Source organism: Poecilia reticulata, chromosome 1, assembly GCF_904066995.2.
Source record: "Poecilia reticulata chromosome 1, P_reticulata-male-v2, whole genome shotgun sequence".
NCBI classification, from domain to species: domain Eukaryota; kingdom Metazoa; phylum Chordata; class Actinopteri; order Cyprinodontiformes; family Poeciliidae; genus Poecilia; species Poecilia reticulata.
Window position 1 is genome coordinate 810,862 of NC_088830.1, and position 26,691 is coordinate 837,552.

Genomic DNA, 26,691 nt, shown 5'->3' on the forward strand with positions numbered 1-26,691 from the left:
GATAACATAGATGGTTGACGTCAAACACAACAAAACCATGCACCATTTTAGTAACTTCATAAGCATGAAAATGTTCATGAAAAGTTACTGTACATAAAGACAATGTAAGCAGCAACAGTTTGTCTTTAACTATGAATACAGACTTGATCTGGTAAAAGACAGGCATCTCAGATTCAACTTTGCCACAAATAACCAGATGAGGACGGTAAATAAACCCACTGTGTTTTGCCCAGTTCACTTTCGTAACTTGAGCCTCATGAGACACTTGCACTGCCTCAGAAATGTCAGACCCTCCTTTTACCATGTTTAAAGATACCATTTTCCCTGGTCCAATGTCCAATCGATTAAAAGTTGAAGAAGCTTGCCAAACATGTGCCATATAATTTTGATGTTTTTTTAGCGAGTGTTTTGGTAATGTTTTTAAATGACTGTTTCTTAAAAAAATTGTGTTTACCTTCATAGCGCATGCACCAGCTATGAAGTACAGGGCCAATTTTCTGAATGCACCTAGAATAATGGATGAGAAAATGGTGCTTTGGTAAAAGTTTTTTTTGTGGATACAACTTTTTAAACAGTTTGTGATGATCCACAATCAAGTGTTTTAAATATACACAGACCTTGGGTTAACATTGGAGAAAGAACAATATTTACAATTTGTAGTAGTAAAAGGAGGAGGTGCCAGTGTGGATTATAAGATGTTACCAGATCTCCAAACATGAGAGGAACATTCTTCAGCAAGCACCATAACTGAACTGCATTTAGTCCCAGATCAATCGATTCTCCACATAAATTGACAGCCACTGGCCTGTTGTTCCTCTCCATGAATCCATAGTCAAAAGTAAGTATTCTCAAATTCAGTTCCTCCAATGTAATGCGTTCTTTAAAACACTCAAACAAAATTTTCAACTCGTACTGGCCAATACCTTCAAAAATGTCGTGCATCACATCAACTGCGAAGTTTTCAGTTGTGTGAAAAAACATAAGTGAATTTAAAATACATGAATGCTTCACACCAAAAACATAAGGAAGAGAGGGATTGTAAGCCATCTCTTGGCAGTGTGCATTTCTTTGGTGCGCAGCACTATTTTGGAGAATTCGGTTTGAAAGTCATCTTTTTCAGCCAAACAGAACCTGCAACAATACCTTGCACTGAAAGACTCAACCAGACCAAACAAGCTATATACGCCTAAATTATCCCCAGTAACCTGCACAATACTCCCGTGAACTTGGCAACCGTACAGTGGAATAAAAATTCCATCAGTTTCCAAAACTGTAATGTCTCTAACAATAGGTGCAAGAATTTCACTGAAGCCATACCGTTTAACATCTTGTGCATGAAACAAGGCACAATGGTGTATGTTGGCAAAAAGAGAATTCCATTTTGGAGAAGTTACATAATGTAAAATATATTGCACCCAATTTGTAAATACCTCGTTTGGAACCAAGAGGGTTTGCTACCTCAAAATCATCATAAAACATATGGATTTGCACTGAGTGCTTTTCAGTTGAAAACAAAGGATGACCCTTAAAAAAAGATCCATCATAAATATCTTTAAGGGTTGAGTCATCAAAAATTGAGCTTTTCAACATTTCAGTAGAATGGACTTTTAAATATCGACTCCAAAGTAGATAGAATTGGAACATACATGAACTTGTCTTGAACTACAACCTGATCATATGTTCCCGTCTTCTTAGTTTGTCTAGTGTCAAATCTTGATCCAATTACACATTCAATTGGTTTTACAGTTTCCCACTTGTCTGAGAAAAATTTAGATCTTTTGCATTCCGAGTTAAGAATTGTGAAAGGATTAAGTTCTTCAAAACATGCTTCAACTTTCTTGCACATCACAGTATCTCTTTCACTGCTAAATACATTCTTTATTACAGTTTCTTTAGCGTGATGTTGGATGCCTTTTACAATCTCTTCCATGGAAATCATAACAGAATTCACCAAACTTTGGCCAACACCTGCAGCCTCCATATCTGAAATTACTGATGCACAACTATTTACAGTGTTTGTTGAAGATAAATCTGTGTCATCCTCTAAAGATTCAGTCACCATTTCAACATCTCTGGCATCTCTTGTGTCCAGAACAGCTTTGTAAGGTGAAAACTCCCCATCTTCTACAGATTCAAAGGTTTTAGATGCTTTCTAAAACCTGAAAAGCTACCAAAAGAACGTGAGCATCCTACTTGACCACATTTAATATGGAGAGTCCTGCCAGAACAAAGACCATGGATTAGTTTAAGGTGCTTAACAAGGCTGTTTGGTGCATCACTGTCACATTTGCAGATAAAACACTTCATTATTTGATGTCACACTAATGGAGCATTCTTGCTCTCAACTCTGCAACTCAGGGTGTTTCCTTTGTTTCTCCAACATCTATGTTGTAAACAGTTGTTTGGAGAAAGGTGAAGAAGTTGGTCAAGGGAGCACTGTATGATGTACCAAACACATAATTGGCCTTAAAGAGCTCATCAAGAGCTCCAACTGAACATGTTGCCTTACATGGAATGGCATAGTTGTCAATCACAATGAAGAATGCATGAATACTGCTTTGGATGGATCCATGGGCCAGGAGGTAGGGCTGGGTATGTTGCTTGATTTTGTCAAGATGCTGCTGCACACTGGTTCCAACCTACATTGAAAAATAAATAAAAACATGACAAAAGTATATGATTCTTACTCATGTGCTTCTGTCATTGCAGCTGTAAGGATGTTTATCATCTGTCTTCTGGTTGCATCTGTCAAGCATTTCGTTCTTGAATACTCTTGCATGATACGCTCACCACCAGACATTGTTGTCAGGATTTTTTCAATCAACTTCAATTTCAAAGAAAAAAAAAATTAAAACTCTTGAACCACTAAACCTAGAAAGTACATAAACAATGCTAAATTAAATGTAATAACTTACTGCTTGTGCCTCATAATTTATGCGACATGGCCTTTTAGGTTGACTTCCTTCAGCAGTGGCTTCTTCTGATGGGTCACACATTGTGAAATTCAGAATAACAGTATCATCAGATGTCACTGAAGATGACGATGATGATAGAACAGCACCTGCAAAAAGTAAAGCAACAGCCTGTTTAGGAGAACTCTAATGTTCCCAAACCAACTTCTAAATGAAATATAAATACATCGGTGAATTGTTAGTGATTACCAGGATCTTCTTTGTTGCTCAACATAACTCGAAAGGTTCCAGGTGACGGATTCACTATTTCTTCAAAAACATCTACATCAACTTCTGTGTCAGACTGGTCATACACCTTCAGATCTTGCTGTCTGCCTTCTGGAATGTTAAATTTCACACTAAAGCAGAATATAATATTAAAGAAGTGAAAATGAAAACATTTGCTGCTGATAAAGGGTGAAATAAGAGTAACCCAACGAAATGCCAGTGAGTTCAATCCAATACACTTTTGGTTTTTTAAATGTTAATACAAAGAAAAAAATTACTTGATGCAAGATGGGTGCATTGCATAAGAATGCAAGAAAAAAAAAGTAGTGAGATTATTTTACTAACATAATAACCTTCTCTCACGAATACATCAAATGTTAGGTCAGAAAGTTTCACGTACTTCCGCTCCCCACCAAACAAAACCCGCAGTAGCATGGTCTGTTCGAAAAGAAAGAATAACAAAAATAAACAACCATGACAGAGAAATTTTAATAGTTAATTTATGTGCTTTAAAGGTAATGCCATTTGAAAACTGAGTTCATATTTCCCATACACTTGAACATAATCTGTACAAGCAGTATGGTGCCTGTTAGCTGCTACATCCATGATGCTAACCATGCTAACATGACTCGGTGGGCGCTACGACCCCGAAGTACCCACAGAACCTGGGCCTATGGCATAAGGCACAGTAATTAATACTATTACAATTTGTAACAGTTACGTATTATTACCTTGACAGCCTTCTGAAACAAACTGAGCAAATATTTTGAGGTGGACAACTTGTCTAGCATAGGGCTATCCCTCGGCTCTCGCTCTCATACAACTTTATCCCGCTACCCTGAATGTGAACAACGGAATAAAACAGGTACAAAAATGAGGAGACATGGAGGGGTTTTAAGTTACTTACTTTTTCTGTAGCACAACTCCGTTCAGAATCCAAAATGGAAGTAGCTGTCTCACAAACTTCAGAAAACTGTTGCTTCGTCTTCTTCCTCCTCCTCCTCTTCGCGGTTGCCAAAAATCTTTACTGGCGCGTTATTGACACTTGACAGAGTCAAAAGTTTCACTGCGCGAATGTAGTATTTTACTCTGACTTTTAACTCTAATGTCAGAGCCGATTTACACTCCATATAGTTATAAATACTCTATTTAGATTAAATTAGGTTTACACTGAAATATTAACACCACATTTTTTACTGTGTAGAACCACCCATAGCTGCAGGTCTGGGTCTGTAGCATTAATGATACATTAAATGACCACCGAACAATGAATTCATAAAATACATCAACATTTAAAAATAAAACATACAGAAAGCCCTAACAAACCTTTTAAAGTAGGAAATATTTATGCATTGACTATTAATCTAATGTATGATATGTTCTTTAAATGATCATTTGTATTATTTTTGGCTGACATTATACATTAAATAAGCAAATAATCAAACCAATATAGTCTACTAAAAGCACAATAAGAAACTTAATCATAGCAAAATGCTACCATATCAGGGCTCAATGAACCACGATGGACAATTTTTTTTATATAATTGTCTGTGTTCATCCTCACTAACATTATTCAGCCTAGGATTTGCATCTTCACTCGTACGTCTGTATCTTTACGAGAGGTTTTACTTCTAAGGACAGTGGAGAATTGGGTCGAGAACGTTTTAAAAAGACCCGGGTTGATATCCCTTTACCATTTACGGTTCCATTACTAGCAGAGCAGGAGTTTAAAATTAACTAATCAACCACTGCTGTGTTCATGGAGGCTTATTAATGATTGCAAAATAAATATCAAGCCTGCAAACCTAATATCGTAATGGACTGTATGTTATGTTTTTAACGTAATCTCTGGTCGGCTTGAAGAGCGCAGGAGGTTTCCATGGCAACGGGTGTGCTTAAATGACAGAGAGAGACTGAGAGTAAAAATGTGCAAGTGGTTTTGAGTTGATCACCTGTTCGGGTTGTTTTACACAGCCACTGCAGTTTCTGAACGTTCACTGTAAAAAAAACGGGTACATGTACTGTTGAATTGGGGTTAGGTTCGTAGGTATTTGCAGCTAACAAGATGGTGTATCAAGATACAGGAAGGAGGACATGAGACCAAAACTTGCTGTGGTCGTGAGCTGGTTTATTTTGCCTCGATACTCAGTGTTGCCAGCAGTCTGCAATAACAATAATTAGCCATTAGGCTAATGTATTACAGCAATACAGGTTCAACTTATACAAACTCAGTGAAACCCACAAATAGACAGTCTTTGGCCGAATTTAACGTAAGAAGCACTTTGGCGCCATCATGTGGCCAGATAAACCTTTACACAATTGCGGCAACTGGCAGCGCGTGCCCTTAATTACTCTAACAACTCGACCTAAAGCAGTAGCAGATACGGCTGAAATGCACATATAGCTGAATTTAGAGTGAACAAATAGAACGCTAAATTCTATTTAGCGTTCTATTTGAAACTTACTTTCTGTCATAAACTTAACACTCGGAGCATCACTTCTCAGGACTACACTGGGAATGTGATCTCACGGTTGGAAAATGCAACAAACTGATCCGGAGGTATATTAGGTTGCCATGGTGAGCGCTAGCTCAGTACTAACTCAGGCTTATGTCACTTCCTAGAATGACCTCTAAACCACTATTACAAAATAAAATACAGAAAAAATCAGAGCCTTTTATACAGCCACCCCCAAATGTGGTTACACATTTGCCAAACATAAAAGGTTTTATTAGTCTTGGGGGAGCGACTGGCTGCTCTTTTCAGTGTCCTTTCCTTCAGCTGGCACGGCTGGTAAAACGACCAACCGAGCAACTGGCCTTGTGTAGACATGTCCATTAACTTTCACATCCGCAGATCTGATAAGTCCATCATCGCTCCGATGAATCTTGATTACATGACCTATCGGCCATAAGGCTCGGGGCAACTTGGGATCCACAGCCATAACGACGGCATTTTGCAGAAGTTCAGGAGGGTTTGATTGCCATTTGTGTCTTGTCTGTAAGCCAGGAAGGTATTATCTGATTAACCTGGCCCAGAAGTGATCAGCGAGAATCTGTGAGTGCCGCCAACATCTTCGACTGAGGTTTTCTATCTCTGGGTAGACCACTTGAGGTAGAGATCCATCAGGCCGCCCCATGAGGAGACTATTAGGAGTCACAGGGTCCACATCTGCCACATCAGTTGATACATAGCCCAAAGGCTTTGAATTCAAATATTGATTCCACCTCCAGAAGAACTATCAGAAGTACCTCCTCCTGAAGAGGTTGGGAACCCACACAGGTTCGGAGAGCTGACTTCACTAAACGAACCTCTCGTTCCCACACCAAAATGTGGGGCTGCTGGGGGATTAAACTGAAATTTAATCTTCTGGGAGGCTAGCTGCCCCTGCAGCATCTCTGACATGTTGGCAAAGGCTTCTCTGAGTTCTCAATCACCTCCCTTAAAATTGGTCCCACAGTCAGACCACAGCTCTGCAGGCTTTCCTTTCCTGGCGATGAATCGCCTCAGGGCCATAAGGAAAGAATCTGCATCCAGGCTACTTGGGAGATCCAAGTGTACTGCCCTCGTTGTCAGACACTTGAAAATGATACCCCAGCGTTTCTCCTGCCGTCTTCCTATTTTCACTATCATGGGCCCAAAACAGTCCACACCAGTGGAGTAAAAGGCTGGCTTATATAGCCTAAGCCGAGCGACAGGAAGGTCAGCCATCTTTGGAATTGAGGGTTGAGTCCTCCAACGCTGGCACCCAGGACAGGTGCGCTGATATTTACGTATTGCTTCTCTTCCAAACAGTATCCAGTAAGATCGCTGCAGCTCTGCAAAGATCCGTTCAGGGCCTGGATGATGGAGATCGATATCATATTTCTGGATGAGAAGACGTGTGAAGGGGTGAGTAGGGTCCAGGACAATAGGATGTGGGGTCGATCCATCAAGACCTCCTAGACGTCGTAATCGACCTCCTACTCTGATAAGGCCTGCTGAGGTATCCAGTTCAGGTGCCAAGGTGAATAACCAACTTCTGGATGGAACAGGTTTTGCTTCAACAAGCAAATGACACTCCTCTGGAAATGACTCCTGTTAAGCTCGTCTAAGGATGGCCTGTTCAGCAGCTATTCCTCAGCATTAGGTAGAGAAGGTGAGAGCGTTTGCTCTTGATGTTCCTTAACAATTACATCCAAGAGCTCCTGCCAGGACTTGTACTCCATTCCATCCTGACAGGCAGGTGTGGAGGTGGTCACTGTTCCACAGAAGATAGTCTTTCTGAGCTCTGATTCCTCATTTAGGGGCTCAGAGTTGGGCTTTTCTGGCCATGTGTTGGGACTGTGGAGCAGAAAGGGGGGTCCATCTGACCACGTGTTTGGCACGTTGAGTTCTGCTAGAGCCTTCCCTCTGTGATGCTAGAACTCTGTAGATGTTTCGAAGGGTTAGCATCTCATAGGACACAGGTCTGTGCTTATAGCCCAAGGTGTCTGTATTCCAGTCTCAACTGAGCCCGAGTGTTGTCTCTGAAGAGTTGGATTTGTCTTCTGCCAGCCACAGATCCAGACTTTGCGATCTCGCTTCGGGAGGCAGATGATTCACAACACTGGGGTCATTACAAGCCCACTGACGTAACTCAAAGCCGGCTGATTTTAGCAGTTCCCTCAGTCGGTTTACAAGGATTTTGGCTTCTGTAGGTGAACCAACACTCTGCAGACAGTTGTCTACGTAGAAACATTTCTCAATGGAGAATCTTAGGTTGTCATCGGGCTGGGTGTGTTCTGTCACATGACGCAGTAGAGCGAATGTTGCACAGCAGGTGCTTGAGGTTGTCCCAAAGAGCAGGACCTGCCACTCAAAGATTTTAGGAGGTTCATCCACCTTTAAATCCCACCAAAGGAACTTCAATAGGGGGCGATCCTTCTGGAGAAGTACTTGATGGAACATCCCTTTGATATTTCCACCCCCCCAATGGGATATTTACGGAACCTGACTAGGACTCCTAGTAAGGGGGCTCCAAGTGTGGGGCCAGGCAGCAGAAACTGATTCAGGGACTGTCCAAGGTATTTATGAGAGCAGTTGAAAACCAGGCGATTATTCCCATTATGTCTGACGAGATGATGGGGAATGTACCAGTTCTCTGTTGATGAGGTGCTTGGTGTTACTTCTTTTACAGCTCCAGATTGAATCAACTTCTGCATTTCTGCTCTGTAGGCTTCAGCCTGACGGGAATCCTTTAATAGGCGTCTCTCTGTGCTTCAAAGCATAGCCATGACAGATTCCTTTGGTGCATTCAATTGTGGCATCTGTGCATGGCGAAGGAGAGGTGTGGCATACCTCAGCATGCCATCCACCATTATGCAAACCGTTTGAGCTTCGAGCAGAGCCACAGCTTGAAGATCCTGCTTTGACCGGGTCACTTCCTTCTCAGATGTGTAAGGTACTGCATCCATCTGACAGAGCCGCTCTACATGCTTAAATAACTCATCCGACTGGGAGGATGTGTATAAACATAGGGCAGGCTGTGTTGGCCGCCCCATCAAAAGACTTGGCCCCTGAAGGGTCCACCCCAGTCGAGTATGGACAGCTGCTGGACTGCCAGGTGGGCCAAGCCGAACCGGTTCCATAGGATGCGGCTGGTCTGAACCAATAAGGAGTAGCGGCTTGGCTCGCTTCAACGCCGGCACTGGGATCCCTTGCAGGTGTTTATACTTCCTCTGTAGCTGATCAATAGGATATGTATGATGAGCTAAGTTGAGGCAGTCAGCTGTGAATGCTCCCTCAATCTTGTGTTGCAACCCAGGATGGTTAGCTGCTGTGACACTGAAAGATACATTACGTCCACGAAGCATCTGAATATCGTAGTGTACAGTGCGTAATGGAAGGTCCTCAGACCAAGGATTTTTGCAGCAGCCGGAAGCAGTATGGTCCTCTCGGAACCGTGATCCAGGATTGCAAAGGTATCTAGAGTGCGTTGCCCATAACTTAAAACCACAGGTACAATCTTAAGCAGGGCACGATGGCTGACCCCATGTCGATCTAAGTAGAGGGAACCTGACGCTGAATTGGTAAGGCAACTTTCTTCCTTTGCAGCAACACCCATGTCGTTTCTTTCAGTTCTGGCATTTACCTCGTGAAGAGCTAGCAGGTGTTTTCCTTGGGAAAGGCTGCAGGGTTTCTTCAGTGTGCACTGAGCAGCTAGGTGGTTTTGGGCACAACGCCAGCATAGTTTGTTAACTTGAATCCAGTTCTTTATTTCTTCTTTGGAGAGCTTAACTACACCATCACATTGACTGAAATAATGTTCTGTGCTCTCACAGTAGGCACAATAGGCTTTGCTCTTAATCTTCCCTCTAGCTCTACTCTCCTTTGGAGGCAGGGAAGTGTGTTCTGGGGGTCCTTTCACATTGTGTAGGACTGTTACAGTCTGTTTGAAGGGATGGGCATCTGCCTTTCTGCAGGTCCGTTCTCTACTACCCTTCCCACCATCTTGGCTATCAAACCCCTGGCACCATGACTCATGACGAAGCCATTCAGATAAGTCATACAGGGTGTAGGTGGTGCCAGGTAGTTTGAACTGATGTCGATGAAAGTCAGCTCTTTGCTCTGGAGGGAGCTTGCTTATCAGACGGGCAACGTGAGAGCCACAGTTCAGTTCTACTTCTCCCTCAAGTCCTAATGTTTGCAACAGACCAACTAGGGATTGCACCTGGAGAGAGAACCTTTGGAAGGCTGCTATATCACCTCGCCTTATTTCTGGGCCATCTAAGACACTTGCTATTTTCCTTAAGGCGAGCTGATGTGGTTGTCCAAATTTATCATGGAGGGCAGCCATGGTGTCAGTATAAGGCTTTGGTGAGTTCAGGTAAGCGTCAGCTATTAGCCGAGCTTCATCAAACTTAAGATGGTCCACAGGTATTTGATACTTAAAGACCTCAGTTGCATTAGGAGGGAGTAGGTTTTCCAGGGCCATCCGGAGCCTGGCAAACTCAGAAGGATCTGGATGAATAAACTTTGAAATTGTTGGTTTGGGCCCCCTATACACTAACTCAGCTGAAGGAGGTGGAGCTGAATTGTGCCAATTTGACATCTCACACGCAGCCCCTGTGACTGGAGTAGGGGAGTTAGCTGGAACAGGCTTTGGTTGCAACAGACCTGCATGACTTGATGTCCAGCGTAACATGGCTCAAAATGTTGCGACGGAGCATGGAAGACGTTTCTTCTATGATTCTGAGCCTGGGGGATGCGTGTCGGCAGACAAGATTTACGGGGCAAAGATGCTATAATAGGAGGGGGGTAGTACTGTAAGCCATAATCTGAATGCTGTTCTTCAACCTTTAGTTGGGAGGATCCTGTGTGCAGCTCCTCTTCAGGTTCAGGCCACGGAGATGGATCAGGCCGCTCCTCATCTTCATCTTTAATCGGCCTTGTGTTAGTGATGGTGTTGTACACCCTTTCTGAGCTACTCATAGGGGGCTGATGAGTGGTATATTTTGAGGAAGCCAGCTGAGCCATGTCCTCCTTCAGTGAGTGAGCAGCTTCAATCAGTGCTTTGATATCACTCCTCGCTTCTTTAAGTTCTCTCAGGCTCTCCTGTAGAATTTCCTGTGATTTTAGTAGCTTCTCTCTTTAAACCTGTAAAGCTCTGAATTCTGTATGAGGTGGTTGGATGGAGGACTCCAGTTGGTTGTAGGGGAAAAATTCAGGTGAGAGGTCTTCACTTCTCTCCAGCCGAGGAGAAGTATTATAGCAGGTTGGGAGCTGCCTCCGGCTCGAACGACCAGTGTTGAATTGGGGTTAGGTTCGTAGGTATTTGCAGCTAACAAGATGGTGTATCGGTCAAGATACTGGAAGGAGGACATGAGACCAAAACTTGCTGTGGTCGTGAGCTGGTTTATTTTGCCTCGATACTCAGTGTTGCCAGCAGTCTGCAATAACAATAAATTGCTATTAGGCTAATGTATTACAGCAATACAGGTTCAACTTATACAAACTCAGTGAAACCCACAAATAGACAGTCTTTGGCCGAATTTAACATAAGAAGCACTTTGGCGCCATCATGTGGCCAGATAAACCTCTACACAATGGCGGCAACTGTGCCCTTAATTACTCTAATGCGACAACTCGACGTAAAGCAGTAACAGATACGGCTGAAACGTACATATAACTGAAACTAGAGTGAACAAATAGAACGCTAAATGCGGTAACTTACTTTCTGTCATAAACTTAACACTCAGAGCATCACTTCTCAGGACTACACCGGGAATGTGATCTCACGGTTGGAAAATGCAACAAACTGATCCGGAGGTATATTAGGTTGCCATGGTGAGCGCTAGCTCAGTACTAACTCAGGCTTACGTCACTTCCTATAATGACCTCTAAACCACTATTACAAAATAAAATACAGAAAAAATCAGAGCCTTTTATACATGTACAGTAGAAATTTGAAGGAATTTTTCCGTTTTTAGTTTTACAGGTATTTGTACTGTATTTTTCATTTTATGCATTGCATCATGGGAACAAAAACCTTCGCGAAGCGCGAAAACTGGTCAGACAACATTTCAAGCTCGCTAACCGGACCCTGGAGCATATATCTTTTGGACTTCAGTTGGATGGCGTTACCTTTCTGCCACCTCCCTGGTAAAGTAAAATAAATAAGAACACATTCCACATTCTTTTCTGTGAATAATGTTTTGAAATATTTGTAGTTGACTTCTTTCAACTTCGTGAGACTCCTGGCACAGTCTATAATTGCAAATTATTTTGCAGTCTTTTGTAAAAAAAAAAAAAAAAAAAAGGTATATATTATTTTCACAATGCTGTGTTTGCTTGTGTATTATAAAAGTAAAACGCGGTGATTGTTGTATTACTATTCATGTATTTTACCGAACTCAAAGTACCAGCCATTTTGTCAAGTCAAACTGAACTGGGCGCGTGACATAAGTAGCATGGCGTCATGCTACTTATGTCTCAATTCTGCTTTTTAAAAATATCAAGCTGCAGTTGTCTTATTTGCTAAACATGATTTGATGTCCCAGTGGTCAACATAAAAGCAGGTGGCCATTTAACTTCGGTAAATATACTTTCCATGTCAAGTTTGGGGTTTTAGAATATGGGAAATGTCGCCTGGAGTGGGGGGTAGTTAGAGATGGTGGGGAGTATCATAGACATCAATAGTAGATGCCTCACTGAGCGCCGAGTCGTACGTAAAAGCGTCCGCCATCTTCTATGTGGCAGCAGGGCGATCGGAGCCCCTTAAGTTCTGTGCTATGTGGACTTGTTTCAACCATTTTACGAAACAATCTGGATTCATTCACATTACCTTCCACAGGTAAGGATGAAAGATCAGAATTACTTGACTTTGCAGCCAGAAATTAGCTTCTAAACAACCGAAAAATATTTTCTATGTAGCTAAATTGGCCCGAAATAACTGCTGATTATTAGCGTAGCAGCTAACGTTTTCATACTGTTTTCTAATGAGAGAGAGCTGATAAAAAACTGCTGTAAGAGGAGACGTTTATTAAAAACTAGGGATTTAGTGAGGAAAGATCAGTCAGGATCAAAGCTGGAGCTGCTGTTCTTCAGTCTCTGTTTCCCAGCTCAGCTTCACCATGTCGGTATTTAGCTATAAAGATGCTACGAGTCAGAGCCCAACATGCTGAAAATGTCTTTTTCTGAATGTGAAGGAAACATTTATGTATTTTCTAGAGGTGTGCCGATCGATCGGTCACCGATCATAATCGACCGATTTTCATGAAAAAGTGCATGATCGGCGATCATTGGCTCTTGTTGCCAATACCAATCACCTGCATCTCATTTCGCAGCCTGCCTGTGCAGCTGGTCTCCTATTTCCTTCACACTGCGCAAACGCGCAGCAACAAATCCTAAGCAATGTGGAACTATAACGCACTGAGTGAATGGGGAAGTTTACGTGTTGCAGCGGAAAATTGAAGTACACCCGGATTAGCATGATGGTCAGAAAGCTAAACAAATAACCCCCAAAATTATTTAAGTCTTCGAGCTGCGATGTAAGACGCTGGTTCTGCTCTTGCTGTTGAACTGCTGCTACGCGATACAGGTAGTGTAGTATATAAAGCGGATCTATTTACTTCAGCGGAACCACTCCCCTAGCTACTGAGTTACCTAGAGGTTATCCGCCAGTGTATTGATATGTGAAACGTTGTAGCAAAAATAAAGAAACATTGTAACTGTCACGTTCATGTTACTTTCAAGTTGAATTCTTTTAAATATACTATGTTGGAGTAAAGACACAACAAATTGGCGACGAGGAATCTGAACCCCGAACAACTGCCCGGAATGAGACTTTGAACTGGTGGGAAGAAAAAAAAAAGACGAAATAGAGCAGGAGACAAAACGAATCCTAGCAAAGGATCCGTGAGTAACGGTGCATAGCACACAGTGGAAAGATAACGGATAATGTCTGGATTTCATGTCCGGGATGGCTTGCGTTGGAAAAGTAGAGGAGTTTGATAGTTCAAGTGGAGACTGGGAATCATACATAGAGCGAGTGGAGTTGTACTGCGACGCTAATGATATCGAGGATAAAAAAATAAGTTCCATCCTCCTCAGTCTAATGGGAGCTAAAACTTACAATGTACTTCATAATCTCCTGAGCCCTGCTAAACTGTCGAGCAAGTCATATGAAGACATTGTTGATACGTTGCAGAAGCACTTCAATCCTGCACCACTAGTGATAGCGGAAAGATTCAGGTTTCATAAAAGGAATCAAATGAAAGATGAAAGCATATCTGAGTATGTGGCCGAACTGCGCAAACTCTTGCAGCACTGTGACTTTAAAACGGGACTTGACGTTGCTTTGAGAGATCGATTGGTCTGTGGCATGCATTGTTCAAGCACACAAAAAAGGCTACTGTCCGAAAAAGAGCTAGATTTGAAGACAGCACTCGAACTAGCTAACTCAATGAAAACAGCAGCTAAGGGTGCATCGGAGCTACAAAAGAAAAGCTTAGAAAACGAAGTGCATTAAATGCCCTTGAATGGGAAAAAGCAAAAATGCTACAGGTGTGGTAAATCCTCACACAATGCAAACGACTGCTGGTTCCGAGAAAAGACATGCAGAAAATGCCACAAACAAGGCCACATAGAAAGAGCATGCAAATCAGACCAAACCAATACCCAAAAAGGAAAATCTGGAAAGAACAAAGGTTTTATTTAAACCTAAATCAAAAGGCCAAAGCAAATGAAATGCACAAAGTTACAGAACATTCTGACAACACAAACAGCAGTGAGGACGATGACCTGTCATGCTTAGAGCTGCATAGCATAACCAAAGAAGACAGAAACATAATATGGGTCACGACTACAGTGTCTGGAGTGACACTAAAAATGGAACTGGACACAGGTTCAGCTTTGTCAGTGATCTCCGAAACCGATTATGACAGGCTGTTGTCCCACTTACCACTGCAAAAGACATCAGTGTTGTTAAAAACCTACACAGGTGAAAAAGTGTCACCAAAGGGGAAACTTAAAGTGGATGTGGTCTATGGTGACCAAAAACACAAGCTAGACCTCTATGTATTAAAAACCACAGGCCCAGCGTTACTAGGGCGTGAATGGCTGAGAAGAATTCAGCTTGACTTGCATGCAATAAAAGCCCTGAATATCTCAACAGACCTCAAGAGCTCTACCAGTAGGCCTGAGCAAAGATTGTCACAGTTATTGGAGGCTAATGCATACGTGTTCAAGAAAGGCATTGGTAAACTAAAACACCTAAAAGCAAAAATTGAACTTGACAAAGATGCCAATCCAAGATTCCACAAGGCACGCCCGGTGCCGTATGCCCTACGTCCTAAGATAGACGCTGAACTGCAAAGCTTAGAGGCATCCGGGATTCTCTCAAAAGTTGACTGGAGTGACTGGGCTACGCCCATTGTTCCTGTGATGAAGAAAGGTAAATGTGAAGTGTGTATATGTGGGGACTTCAAAGTAAGCATCAATTCGGTGCTGCGCACGGTGCAGTACCCCCTTCCATGAATAGAGGACATCTTCTCATCCTTGGCTATTGGGGAGAAGTTTTCAAAGATTGACTTGTCACAAGCCTATCTCCAGATGGAAGTGGAGGAGTCAAGCAAAAAGTACCTAACCATCAACACTCATAAGGGACTTTACCAATACAATCATCTTGTGTTTGGTGTTGCTTCAGCCCCAGCCATCTGGCAAAGGGCTATGGATCAGGTGCTCCAGGACATACCTGGGACACAGTGCTACCTGGATGATATTATCATAACAGGAAAAGATGATGATGATCACTTCCAAAACCTGAGCAAAGTACTCACCAGGCTGAATGAGTATGGCCTATGGGCAAAGAGAGAGAAATGTGAGTTTTTCAAAAGTGAAATCTCATACTGCAGACATGTCATTGACAAGCACAGCTTGCACAAGTCACAAGAGAAAATTGAGGCAGTGCTGAAAGCACCTAAACCTGAAAATGTGTCACAACTCAGATCGTATCTGGGTCTCGTCGACTATTACCACAAGTTTCTGCCAAACCTTGCCTCAGTGCTGTATCCACTAAATGCGCTGCTATAAACAGGAGTGGAATGGCATTGGTCAGAAAAATGTGAAACGGCATTCACAGAAACAAAGAGACTAATAACATCTGACGAGCTACTTGCCCACTATGATCCATCCAGACCCATCCGTCTAGCATGTGACGCGTCCCCGTGCGGCATTGGCGCAGTCCTGTCGCACACAATGGATAATGGACTTGAACGCCCAATTGCATTTGCTTCAAGGTCTCTGTCAAGTGCCGAACGCAATTATGCACAGACAGACAGGGAGGCCCTTAGCCTAGTATGGGGCATCAAAAAGTTCCACCATTACCTCTATGGCCGAAGGTTTACCTTAGTGACTGATCATCAGCCCCTAGTATCAATATTCAATCCACGAAAAGGAGTCCCAGTGAGGAGGCTAATGCTGTAGTCAGCTGCGCGACTACAGCGATGGGCCCTGTTCTTAGGAGCACACTTGTATGACAATGAGTTCAAGGGGACTAAACAACATTGCAATGCTGATGGTTTGTCACGCCTCCCACTGTCAACTTCTGTGGAGAATCCACCATCCACAGGTGACCCGGCAGAAATGTTCCTCACAACACTGGTAGACCAACTGCCAGTTATAAATGTCATGATACGAAAAGAAATGCGGAATGACTCAACACTTTCCAAGGTGTACGACATCACAGTACAAGGCTGGCCTGCCCATGGGAATCCATGCTTTCCTGAGTTTTCAGCAAGACGTGATCATCTGTCAGTCTGCCAGGGAACCTTGATGTGTGGATCACGTGTGGTAGCGCCCTCCAAGCTTCGCACCAGAGTGTTGGACAGTCTGCATGAGGCTCACGTAGGTACGGTGAAGATGAAAAGTCTGGCCCGTAGCTATGTATGGTGGCCAGGGATAGATAAACACATTGAGAACATCACCAAAACCTGCCCAGGATGCCTGAGCGTTCAAAACGCACCACCACAGGCTCCCCTACACCCGTGGGAATGGCCGTTTGCACCCTGGCAGAGAGTGCACATTGATTTTGCTGGTCCGTTCATGAACTCTGTTTCTCATAGCTGTGGATGCTCACTCTAAATGGCCAGAAGTAGTCCCAATGAAATCAACAACATCAGAAAAGACTATCTCTGTCCTGAGAACCATCTTCGCGAGGAATGACCTACCTGAGCAAATTGTGAGTGACAATGGCCCACAGTATACTACTGAAGAATTACAAGACTTCATGAAAAAGAATGGTATCAAGCATTTCAAGTCAGCACCTCACCATCCGGCAACAAATGGGTTAGCAGAACGGTTCATACAAACATTCAAAAAGTCCATAAAAGCAATGACAAAAGAAGACAGCTCTCTTCAACACAAAATTGACAATTTCCTCTTGGTGTACCGCAATTCTGCCCATGCAACAACTAATCAGACACCTGCAATGCTGTTTATGAACAGACAGCTCAGATCTCGCATTGACCTTCTAAAGCCAAACTTGAGGAGAGAAGTCCAGAACAAACAGTTCAGCAGCTTTTCGGGTGAACGGCCAAGGAGCTTCGATGTGGGACAGCAGGTCCTGCCACGTGACTACCGATGAGAAAAGTGGACGCCTGGAAAGATAACCACCAGGAGCGGCCCCCTGATGTACGAGGTGGACACTGGAGACCATACCTGGAGACGTCATGTGGATCAGCTGTTGAATGCTCAACCAAAGACACCGGAGCAACCAACACGTCCACATGATCCTGAGGCCAACTCTGAACTCAGTACAGTAACACCTACAGTTGCAGAGGAAGTGCCCCCCACCGAGAGCACTCCACAGGTTCCTAGGCGTAACCCTGAACGACTCAGGGCACCCCCGAAAAGATTGGATTTATGAGTTTCTCTTATGGGACTTTTGGACTTAAAAAAAAAAATGTTTCAATATTTGTCAACTGAATGACAAATTGTGTTTAAAGCTTTGGTAATGTTTTGTGTTGTTTTTGTTACGTGGCATTGATCTAAAAGGGGAGGAGTGTAGTATATAAAGCGGATCTATTTACTTCAGCGGAACCACTCCCCTAGCTACTGAGTTACCTAGAGGTTATCCGTCAGTGTATTGATATGTGAAACGTTGTAGCGAAAATAAAGAAACATTGTAACCGTCATGTTCATGTTACTTTCAAGTTGAATTCTTCTTTTAAATATACTATGTTGGAGTAAAGACACAACAGGTAGTAATATTTCACAGACGGAACGCCGCTTCTGCTCCACCTGGCAGTGACTCTCACACCGAACCTCTGTTTAAAGCTGCAGCATCTAACTTAAAAAAATACATTTTACATACGTATTAAAACTTTTGTTGTCCTAACATGAGACAGATATCTCTAAAAAAAAATAATCGATCTCCTCCCTGATTTGCATAATTACTCTGCTCAGTCAGAAACTACCACTCAGAGCTAGCAGTAATCAGCTAGCCGCCATGCTATCAGGAAGTTTTCATTCAGTAACTCTGGATTGTTTATTGTAATGGAACCTGTATTTGCCTTTGAATGTTAAGTTTTATACTTGAATTGTTTTTGGCAATGTTGAAAGGTTTTATTTTGGCTCTTTGCATTATTTAGCCTCTTCAGAACCTTCATATGTTATCAGTCTGTTAAAGATAGTATTACAGATAGCAGTACAATTTGCAGAATGCCTGTTTTGTTTAGTTTTCTTGTTGGAAAAAGTTATTAAAAACAAGTTTTTGTCTAAATTAAGGTGAATTCATGGTTCTTTTTTCCACATAATGGTTCCTTTTTCCACATAATGTAATTATTTACATAAACACTTTTTATCATAGTATTTATAATAAAAAAATTATAATAATTATGTGATCAGTATCGGTGATTGGCCCTCATGGGTGATCGGTATCGGCAGGAAAAAATCTGATCAGCACATCTCTACTTGAAATGTTAAATATACATTAAATTATGGAATTATGTAAATATATTATTTAATAAAACACTGTAAAAGTGTGTCTGTTCATCAATGTTGATATAAAAATGATCAGAATCATTTCTATCAAATAAAAAGATTGTGCTCTTTATTCAGAAATGCCCCAAAACAATTAAATAATCACATCAAAAGTTAAAAATGCTCTCTTTAGTAATTTATTTGATTCCCAAATATATTAATGTGTTTGAGAAAATGTGTCAATGGCAGGTATTAACTTAAAATACTTTGTAAAACGGCACTTCATAAAAGTTCGGTTCATTCACTTTAGCTTACTAGCACATATTCCACATTCAATATGGCGGACGCTGTTGCATATCGCAGCAACGGGTCGGCCCGCTCCACGAGGTGTCTACGTATTAATGTCTATGGGGAGTATGGTGGGGTCGAACAACAAACGAACGTAAATTTAGGGGGGGGGGAGCGGGAGCAGCCATTAGACCAGGGTACAGACGAACGAACGTAATGTGGGGGTGGAGGGAAACCGTTAGACCAGGGGACGACGGTAAGACTGGGGTGGGGACGGCTCGTGTTTCAGTCAGCTATGAGAGGCCCCAAGGGACAAAACCTACAAACTCTCTTTCATTCACTATCAAACTCTCTTTCACGTACTATCAAACTCTCTTTCATTCACTATCAAACTCTCTTTCACGTACTATCAAACTCTCTTTCATTCACTATCAAACTCTACTTTCATTCACTATCAAACTATTTCATTCACTATCAAACTCTCTTTCATTCACTATCAAAGCCTCTTGCATTCACTATCAAACTCTCTTACAGAGTTTGATTGCAACGGAAGTTAACTTAAAATTTCAGCTTCTGATTGGACCCCAGGCAATGTAGGCGGGGTTTCTGATGCTGGCTGTCGGCTTCAAAACACTTCTGATAATGCTGACATTACTGTATTAGCGCTAACGATGTCATTCTGTGAGTCGCTGCCGCTCAGCTATTTTCCTGTCCGTGAAAACCCGCCTACTCTGCCTGGGGTCCGAGTCACATGACTTGGACTCGAGTCAGACTCAAGTCGTTAAAATTACGACTTGAGACTTGACTTGGAAAAAATGCTCAAAGACTCGGACTTGACTTTGACTTTCATGCCATTGACTTGGGACTTGACTTGACTTGACTTGACTTGAAGCTGTTTACTTGAAAAGACTTGATATTTTTTACTCAGTCTTAAAATTTAAAACACATTATTTATAAAGTGCCGTCATTAATTAATTTCGCTCATTCCGTATCAATATGCACAGACCGTCCCTCTGTTTTTCCTCTCTCCTTATGTATGTATGTGTGCGTAGCTGCAGCTCAACCAATCAAATTAACAGGATTTGGACATTTAAAAAAACGCAGCGACGCTACAGAGCTCAGGGAACGAAAGACGAAATAACCGCTCGAATATGCTTCCGCGAGTAATTTCTTTTGCCTACGAAGGTTATGAACTTTCAAATAAAAAACGAACTGCAACTTGCAAAACATGCAAGAAGAGAATATCGGATGGAGATGCCACGACGTCCAACTTTGTCCGGCATTTGAAACTTCACAAAGATCGGTAGGTGGCACTTTTCTTTTGCTGTAAGATAGTTGACGTTAGCTAACTTCGTGTTAGCATGTGTACTCCGTTAGATTCTGGACCTGAACTCAGGGAACAGAGTCTCTCTGTCCCATCATGATGATGAGCCGGGTCTAGTATCATCTAAGGATGGTTGGTGTATTTGAAGACATCTACGTTGGGAAATTATATTGACAATATATTGTTTACTGCAGTCACTGCATTAAGTCAACTGTTTTTGACTTAATGCACTGACCGGCGTGACTGTCACATGTCGCATAGTACCCATTTCCAAGTAGTATATCTTTGCTGGAAAAACTAATAAAAAAAAAAATCTTGTTTTTTTTTTTTGGCCATCTTTCAAAACTTTCTGTAAAAATAAAAATTGTACAATCTCACTGACCCTGAATATAAAACTAAGTGGGATTGTTAACTGAGTAAGACATTAAATAATGAGCTCATTATTTTGTCTTTAGTGATTCTGACCAGCTTGATTCACACAACATGTTTTTATCAATATTGAGATGTGAAATTGGCTGTAGATTTAACCCACTTGGCCTGACGGATATTTATTTTACCATCACATCCAAATTCAAAACCACTCCACTTTATTTGCAACAATTTTGATTTTTTCATGTGGTTTATTTGTTAAAACAGACCAAATACAGTGACTGTCCCAAACAAATTTTGTGTTTAGAATATCTGGCCCATATTTACGGAGGACTGAAACTAACATACTTAGAAATAAAAGCAGAAAAATAAATGCACCAGACCTTCCTGACTTTACTTGTGATAACTTCTTATATACTTATTTCATTTTTTGAAAACTATGATTGTTGTAGTGTTAATGTTTATGATTAGAAGGAGTAAACTGAAGTCAAATGTAATTCATGAATGGCTGTAATTTATTTTCTGACATCCGTTTACTTCTGACAGATTTGAAGAATACCAGATGAATAAGAGGATCACAAATGAACCTCAACAGCCTTCCATATCACAATTTCTGGACACTCGTGCTGGGCATGTACTGCCCAGCACTGCCTAGGATGATTCATACTGTATGTATGAATCATCCACAGCAGAAAACCATTACAAATGCCTTACTACGTGACTTAATTATTGGTTGTAATCAGCCCGTCTATTGTGGAAAACAAGAGTTTTCGACACTTTCTGACAGTAGTCGACAGCAAATACAGCCCAATATGTCGCAGAACAATGACATCAAAAATAGAAGATCTTGCTGCGGAGAAACATTTGATGTTAAAAACCCTGCAGAGCCAGACTGATCATGTTTCAGTGACAGTGGACATTTGGTCAGACTGAAAGATGAGGGGTTTCCTTGGCATCACTATGCACTGGATACAAAAAGAAATTGAGAGGCTCGAGGTAAAATCAAAACTGTTGACCTTTGAGGCCTTCAAAGGCTCGCACACAGGTGAAAGAATCTGTGAAAAGTTTGAAGCTGTATGCGATGAATACAACATCAAAGATAAGCTAGATTACATTATAAGTGACAATGCTGCCAATATGCGAAAAGCATTCACTGTATGCTTTCCTACTGAGCAAAGCGAGGAACCTGATGATGATCATCATCTTGATGACCCAGAGCTCTGGCATGACTTACCCTTGGAAGATCAGGAAACAGCCGGTGCTTCTTTGGGAAAGAAACATCGCCTGCAATGTTTTGCTCACACACTTCAGCTGGTGGTGAGAGATGGCCTGACAGAGACCAAAGTGGCATCTCCTGCTCTTTCAAAGCTATCTAAGCTCAGCTCACTACTGCACACAAGCACAACATTGAAAGATGTGTTTGAAGCTGAATTTGGTGAACGGAAAAGCATCCCTGCTTCTGTAATCACAAGATGGAATTCAACAGTGAGACAAGTGAAGGTGGTTCTTCAATGTGAACATCTAAAACTCTGTGCTATTCTTGGAAAGGCCGGGCACAACAAGTTGTTATTCACAATACGAGAGTGCAACTTGTTGAAGGAGATGGTGGACATCTTGAAACCGTTTGAAGAAGCAACTGATTTGACACAAGGTGAGAAAATGGTCACGATCAGTGCTGTTGTCCCATCCGTGCTGTCCCTCAATCACCACCTTGAGAAACTGAAGCCGCAAGTCCGTTTCCTGAATGGTCTGGTCAGCAGTCTCCAGGGATCTTTGAACAAAAGATTTCTTTGAATTTTTATCAGTGTGCAAATGGCGGAGAGCAGAAGAAGGGATCACTGCACCCTTTTCAGATCCAGTGTACCTCAAAGCAGCTGCTTTGGATCCAGCGTTTTCTCTGTTGTGGGTGGAACACCATGTGTTGGGCAGTCAGGACATGAAGACAGAAGTGACACAAAAAGTTAAAGGTAAAGACTGTATTTGGTGTTCTTTTCTGTATTATTTATTTATTGTCTAAAATTCTAATACAGGCTCTTTTGCCACTGTTACTTGGATGTTTTCTCAGATCTGATCCTGGAAAATGCAACTGATAAAGATCAAAAGGACTGTGAAGATGGAGGACTGTTTGCTGCTTATTGTAAGAGGCAGAAGAAGGATGACCAGACAAGTCCAGCACTACAGCCAAGTCATTACCTCCATATTGCTGATGGACAGAACGCCCTCTTTTTCTGGGCAATGAACATGCACACTCTTCCTTCACTGTTTAATGTGGCCACCAGAGTTTTGGCAGTGCCGGCTTGCAGTGCTCCAGTGGAGTGCGTCTGCATTCGTGCACAAATGACAGTCGTGCACAGACTGTCATTCGTGCACAAATGACAGACAGACTTTTGGCCAGTTTGGTTTTTTGCAAATGCAATGCAGAATAGTTAACTGAAATACAGTATCGTCAATTGCAGATTTCTGTTAATTGTTCAGTTGATATATTTGTTTTGTTTCTTGTGTTACTCAAACATGGACACATAAAAATACATGTTCACTCAGTGACCAGGTCAGAGAAAAGAGAAAAAAACTGCTGTTATGGTTCTTTGTATTGTGCTGTGGAAATGTCAGCATTTTCGTCTTTTATTGAATATCAAGTTTAACAGAACTGCGCAATAAAGAGGTCCAATTTAAAAATGTTTTTTATACGTTGTGTTCAGCTGCACATGTTCTATCATTTGAGATAAATACAGATTTTAAAAAGAACAAACGCTCTATTATTTGAATTTTATGTATAATTGCAAATTGTAAAAAAAAAAAAAAAAAAAAAACGACTCGAAATTACTTGAAATTAAAGGTTCCTGACTTGAGACTTGAGGACAGAGACTTGAGACTTACTTGAGACTTGCAACACAGTGACTTGGTCACACCTCTGCGTTTGACTGATTGACCGGCCCACCAGGTCATGTCTCCAAGTTTGCAGTTATCAATAGTCACCCCACTGTTGCCAACCCACTGACGTTTTCTGCATTTAGCAATATTCAGATAAGACAATCAGTATCAGCCAAAATCTGAATTTTTAAAGATTGGCCAGAAATCTGTAATTGACACACTCCTAGTGTAGATTTTTTTTATCTGTCAGAATTCATCAAAATTACTCAATGTTGTTTGTGAAAGAGCTATTAGCAATTGGTGAGACGCTGATGAGCAAGGTGATGTGCCGCTGTAATATAATTTAGAAGCATTTTGTAAAAAAGTGCGTTTATAACATGAAGTGTTTCTGTTAAACTTGAGTATCCATTCTCTTTGTTTAGCGACTTTCTGGGCTCAAACCCTGAACAAAGTCGACTGACACAATGCAGACGAAGGTGAAGAAGCAACTTTGCATTCCACCCAGATGGTTCAAGTCCCTTAATGAACTGGGGAATGACTTGGAATCCATGGAAAATTTGAGCCTTTTGAAGTTTAAACGTGATTGGTCATCTCATCAAACTTAGTGCTCCAAGAACCTTTGCAAAGCACAAGAACTGGTCAGAGAACATTTCAAGCTCTTGGTAACTGGACCTAAGAGTTGGATTAACCTTTTTTTTTTGCAGAACATAAACATAAAATGGACTGTTTTGTTTTATGTTCACAGCGACTCTAGTAATGCGAGCACACACTCATGAATCCAGTGTCTTCCACTGTTGTTGGCATTAGGCTGTGTTTATGTAGCATTTTGATTTTTAACTAAATATTTATACTTGTATTTCATAAAAATAGTGGTTGACTTTCGGCATTTATTTTGAAGTATGTTGGTCCTGTTTACAACTATGATTTTCATGTTCCAAAGCAATTTTTTGTATGTTCCATCTTATAGTAATTAACAAAATTGTTTGACTACAAAGACTAGAGTCAAGACTGCTTTACATTTAATTTATACGTTGAAATGTGTCTAGTAAAATGCAATAAATTAGTTGTGATGTACAGAAGATAAACATTAGCAAGCTCAAGAATATGTTTAGCACTTAATATATAATAGCAAAGGTTAGTTATAAAGACTAGATGACGTCAATTTATGGTCTTAAATTGCAAAATAAAATCTGAAAATTGTTTGTCGAATGGTTTCATTTTTATATCACTTTGCATGAGCTACTTTAAAACTAAGTGTTTTGTGTTCAACTACATTTTCTGTGAACTTAGAATTCAGTTTTGTTTCAAAATTATGCTAAGAATATATTAAACACATTAACTTAAATATATTTTACACTATAATTAATATACAATACAGACTTCAATGGTTTGGAAGACAAAAGTATTTGGAAATGTTCAAGGTTTTTAAAAAATGTTTGAATATATCACAAAAGCCAGAGAATTTCAGTTTTGGGTTAACAAAATATTGGTATATTTGACACAAACTGTTACAATTATGGAAAATATTTTGATTTAAATTCTGGAAGAAAAAAAACAAAACAGAAAATGTCCTGGTAACTTTTTGCCAGGATATTTTCAGTTTTTTTTACAGAATTTCCGTCAGAAGTTTCCCATAATTTAACAGTATTTTAGTTCAAATTTTTCCGTAAAAAAAACCCCGGAAAATGTCCTGGTAATGTTTTGCCAGTACATTTTCTGTTTTTTTTACGGAATTTTCAGCAGAATTTTTTCCCGCAATATAACAGGTTTTTTTCCGTAATTTAACAGTTTTCTGTGTTTAAAATTTAACATATAAAAGCTGTTAAATTACGGGAAAAATTCTGCTGGAAATTCCGGAAAAAAACAGAAAATGTACTGGCAGAAAATTACCAGGACATTTTCCGGGTTTTTTTAAGGAATTTTTTTTTACTGTGTTCAATAAACGACAAACTTGGAGTAATTACCTCCGTTCTTTGTGACTATACGTCATTTACAACAAACATCAAACACTGTAAATATGTTTCATTAAGTATTTAACAAACAAATGGCTTCTACCACGATAATTATGTAAAATTTAATTGCCTAAGATAAAAAATAGTTTGGTGCTGTTGGGCTCAGAGTCCGAGAGGCTTTTCCTTTATCAAACAATTTTTTTTGCATCTTATTTAGTGGAAATATTGATGTTGATGAGATTTTATCCAAAATAATAACCTTTTTCAACCTTTATAGCTCCACTGTTGAAAATGAGGCTCCAACATTCACAAATGACATTGAAATAAAATCCAGTCCAACATCTGGTTTGAGGAACCTCAAACAGGCCTACTACTACTAGCTAACAGAGCTCTGTGGTTCCTACTGTCAGTATGAGAGTCAGGATGAGGAGGCACCATTTTAGGAAGATGAAGTGGAAGCTGGAGGATCTTCAGGACAGACAGGTCATGATGCTAGGCTACTGATTATCCCTCTGTCTGGACACAGGATCAATATAACCAGTTTAAAAGCTAAAATGAATGGTTATATGCCAGACATGGAAAACTGGGATGCACTCCATGCCATGATGTTCAGGATTTAGGTCTCATGGCATCTCAAGGTGTCAACATTGCAGCCAGTGGGTTGAGGGAAATACAGTTCCATTCTGTAACAATGCAAGAGCTACCAGCTTTTATCGCTTAGCAAAAATTTAATCAGCACAGAAACTCCAAAGCAATATATGTATATATAATTTTTTTTTTGTCGTATTTTTTTTTTTTTGGCATAGTACCCGCAAGAATTTAAAACTACTTTCACCACTGGTGCTGATATATGTGTGATAGGCGTGTCTATCGAACATTTATAGAAATCCGGAACAAATCGCTTCCCGTTCAATACGGGACGCAACACTTAACAACCAAATACGGGATGACTCCGTATTCTTAGGGACGGGTGGCAACCCTAGACCGAGACCAAATGCGGTCGAGTCCGAGACGAGACAGAGACCATCAAAAGATCATAGACATTAATACGTAGACGCCTCATGGAGCGGGCCGGCCCGTTGCTGCGATACGTAACAGCGTCCGCCATATTGAATGTGGAATATGTGCCAGTAAGCTAATACAAGTGAATGGACCGAACTTTACAAAGTGCCGTTCTACAAAGTATTTTAAGTTAATACCCATCATTGACACATTTTCTCACACACTTTAATATATTTGGCTATCAAAGAAATTACTAGACAGAGTTT

General features: G+C 41.0%; 1 protein-coding gene across 3 annotated transcripts in view; it reads right to left on the bottom strand.

Annotated features, from left to right (window-relative positions):
* The window catches only part of gna12a (guanine nucleotide binding protein (G protein) alpha 12a), a 120,984-nt gene that overhangs the window by 63,400 nt on the left and 30,893 nt on the right, over positions 1 to 26,691 (bottom strand). The window contains exons 2-4 of one of the 3 annotated variants that reach the window (XM_008405576.3): positions 3,162 to 11,088; positions 2,916 to 3,061; positions 2,510 to 2,639 (exon numbers count right to left, since the gene is read on the bottom strand). The exons of the other annotated variants lie outside the window; for them this stretch is intronic. Coding sequence (XP_008403798.1) covers positions 2,510 to 2,521 — 12 coding nt within the window. The 5' untranslated portion in view covers positions 2,522 to 2,639; positions 2,916 to 3,061; positions 3,162 to 11,088. The remainder of the gene's footprint in view (positions 1 to 2,509; positions 2,640 to 2,915; positions 3,062 to 3,161; positions 11,089 to 26,691) is intronic. 3 annotated transcript variants of the gene reach the window in all.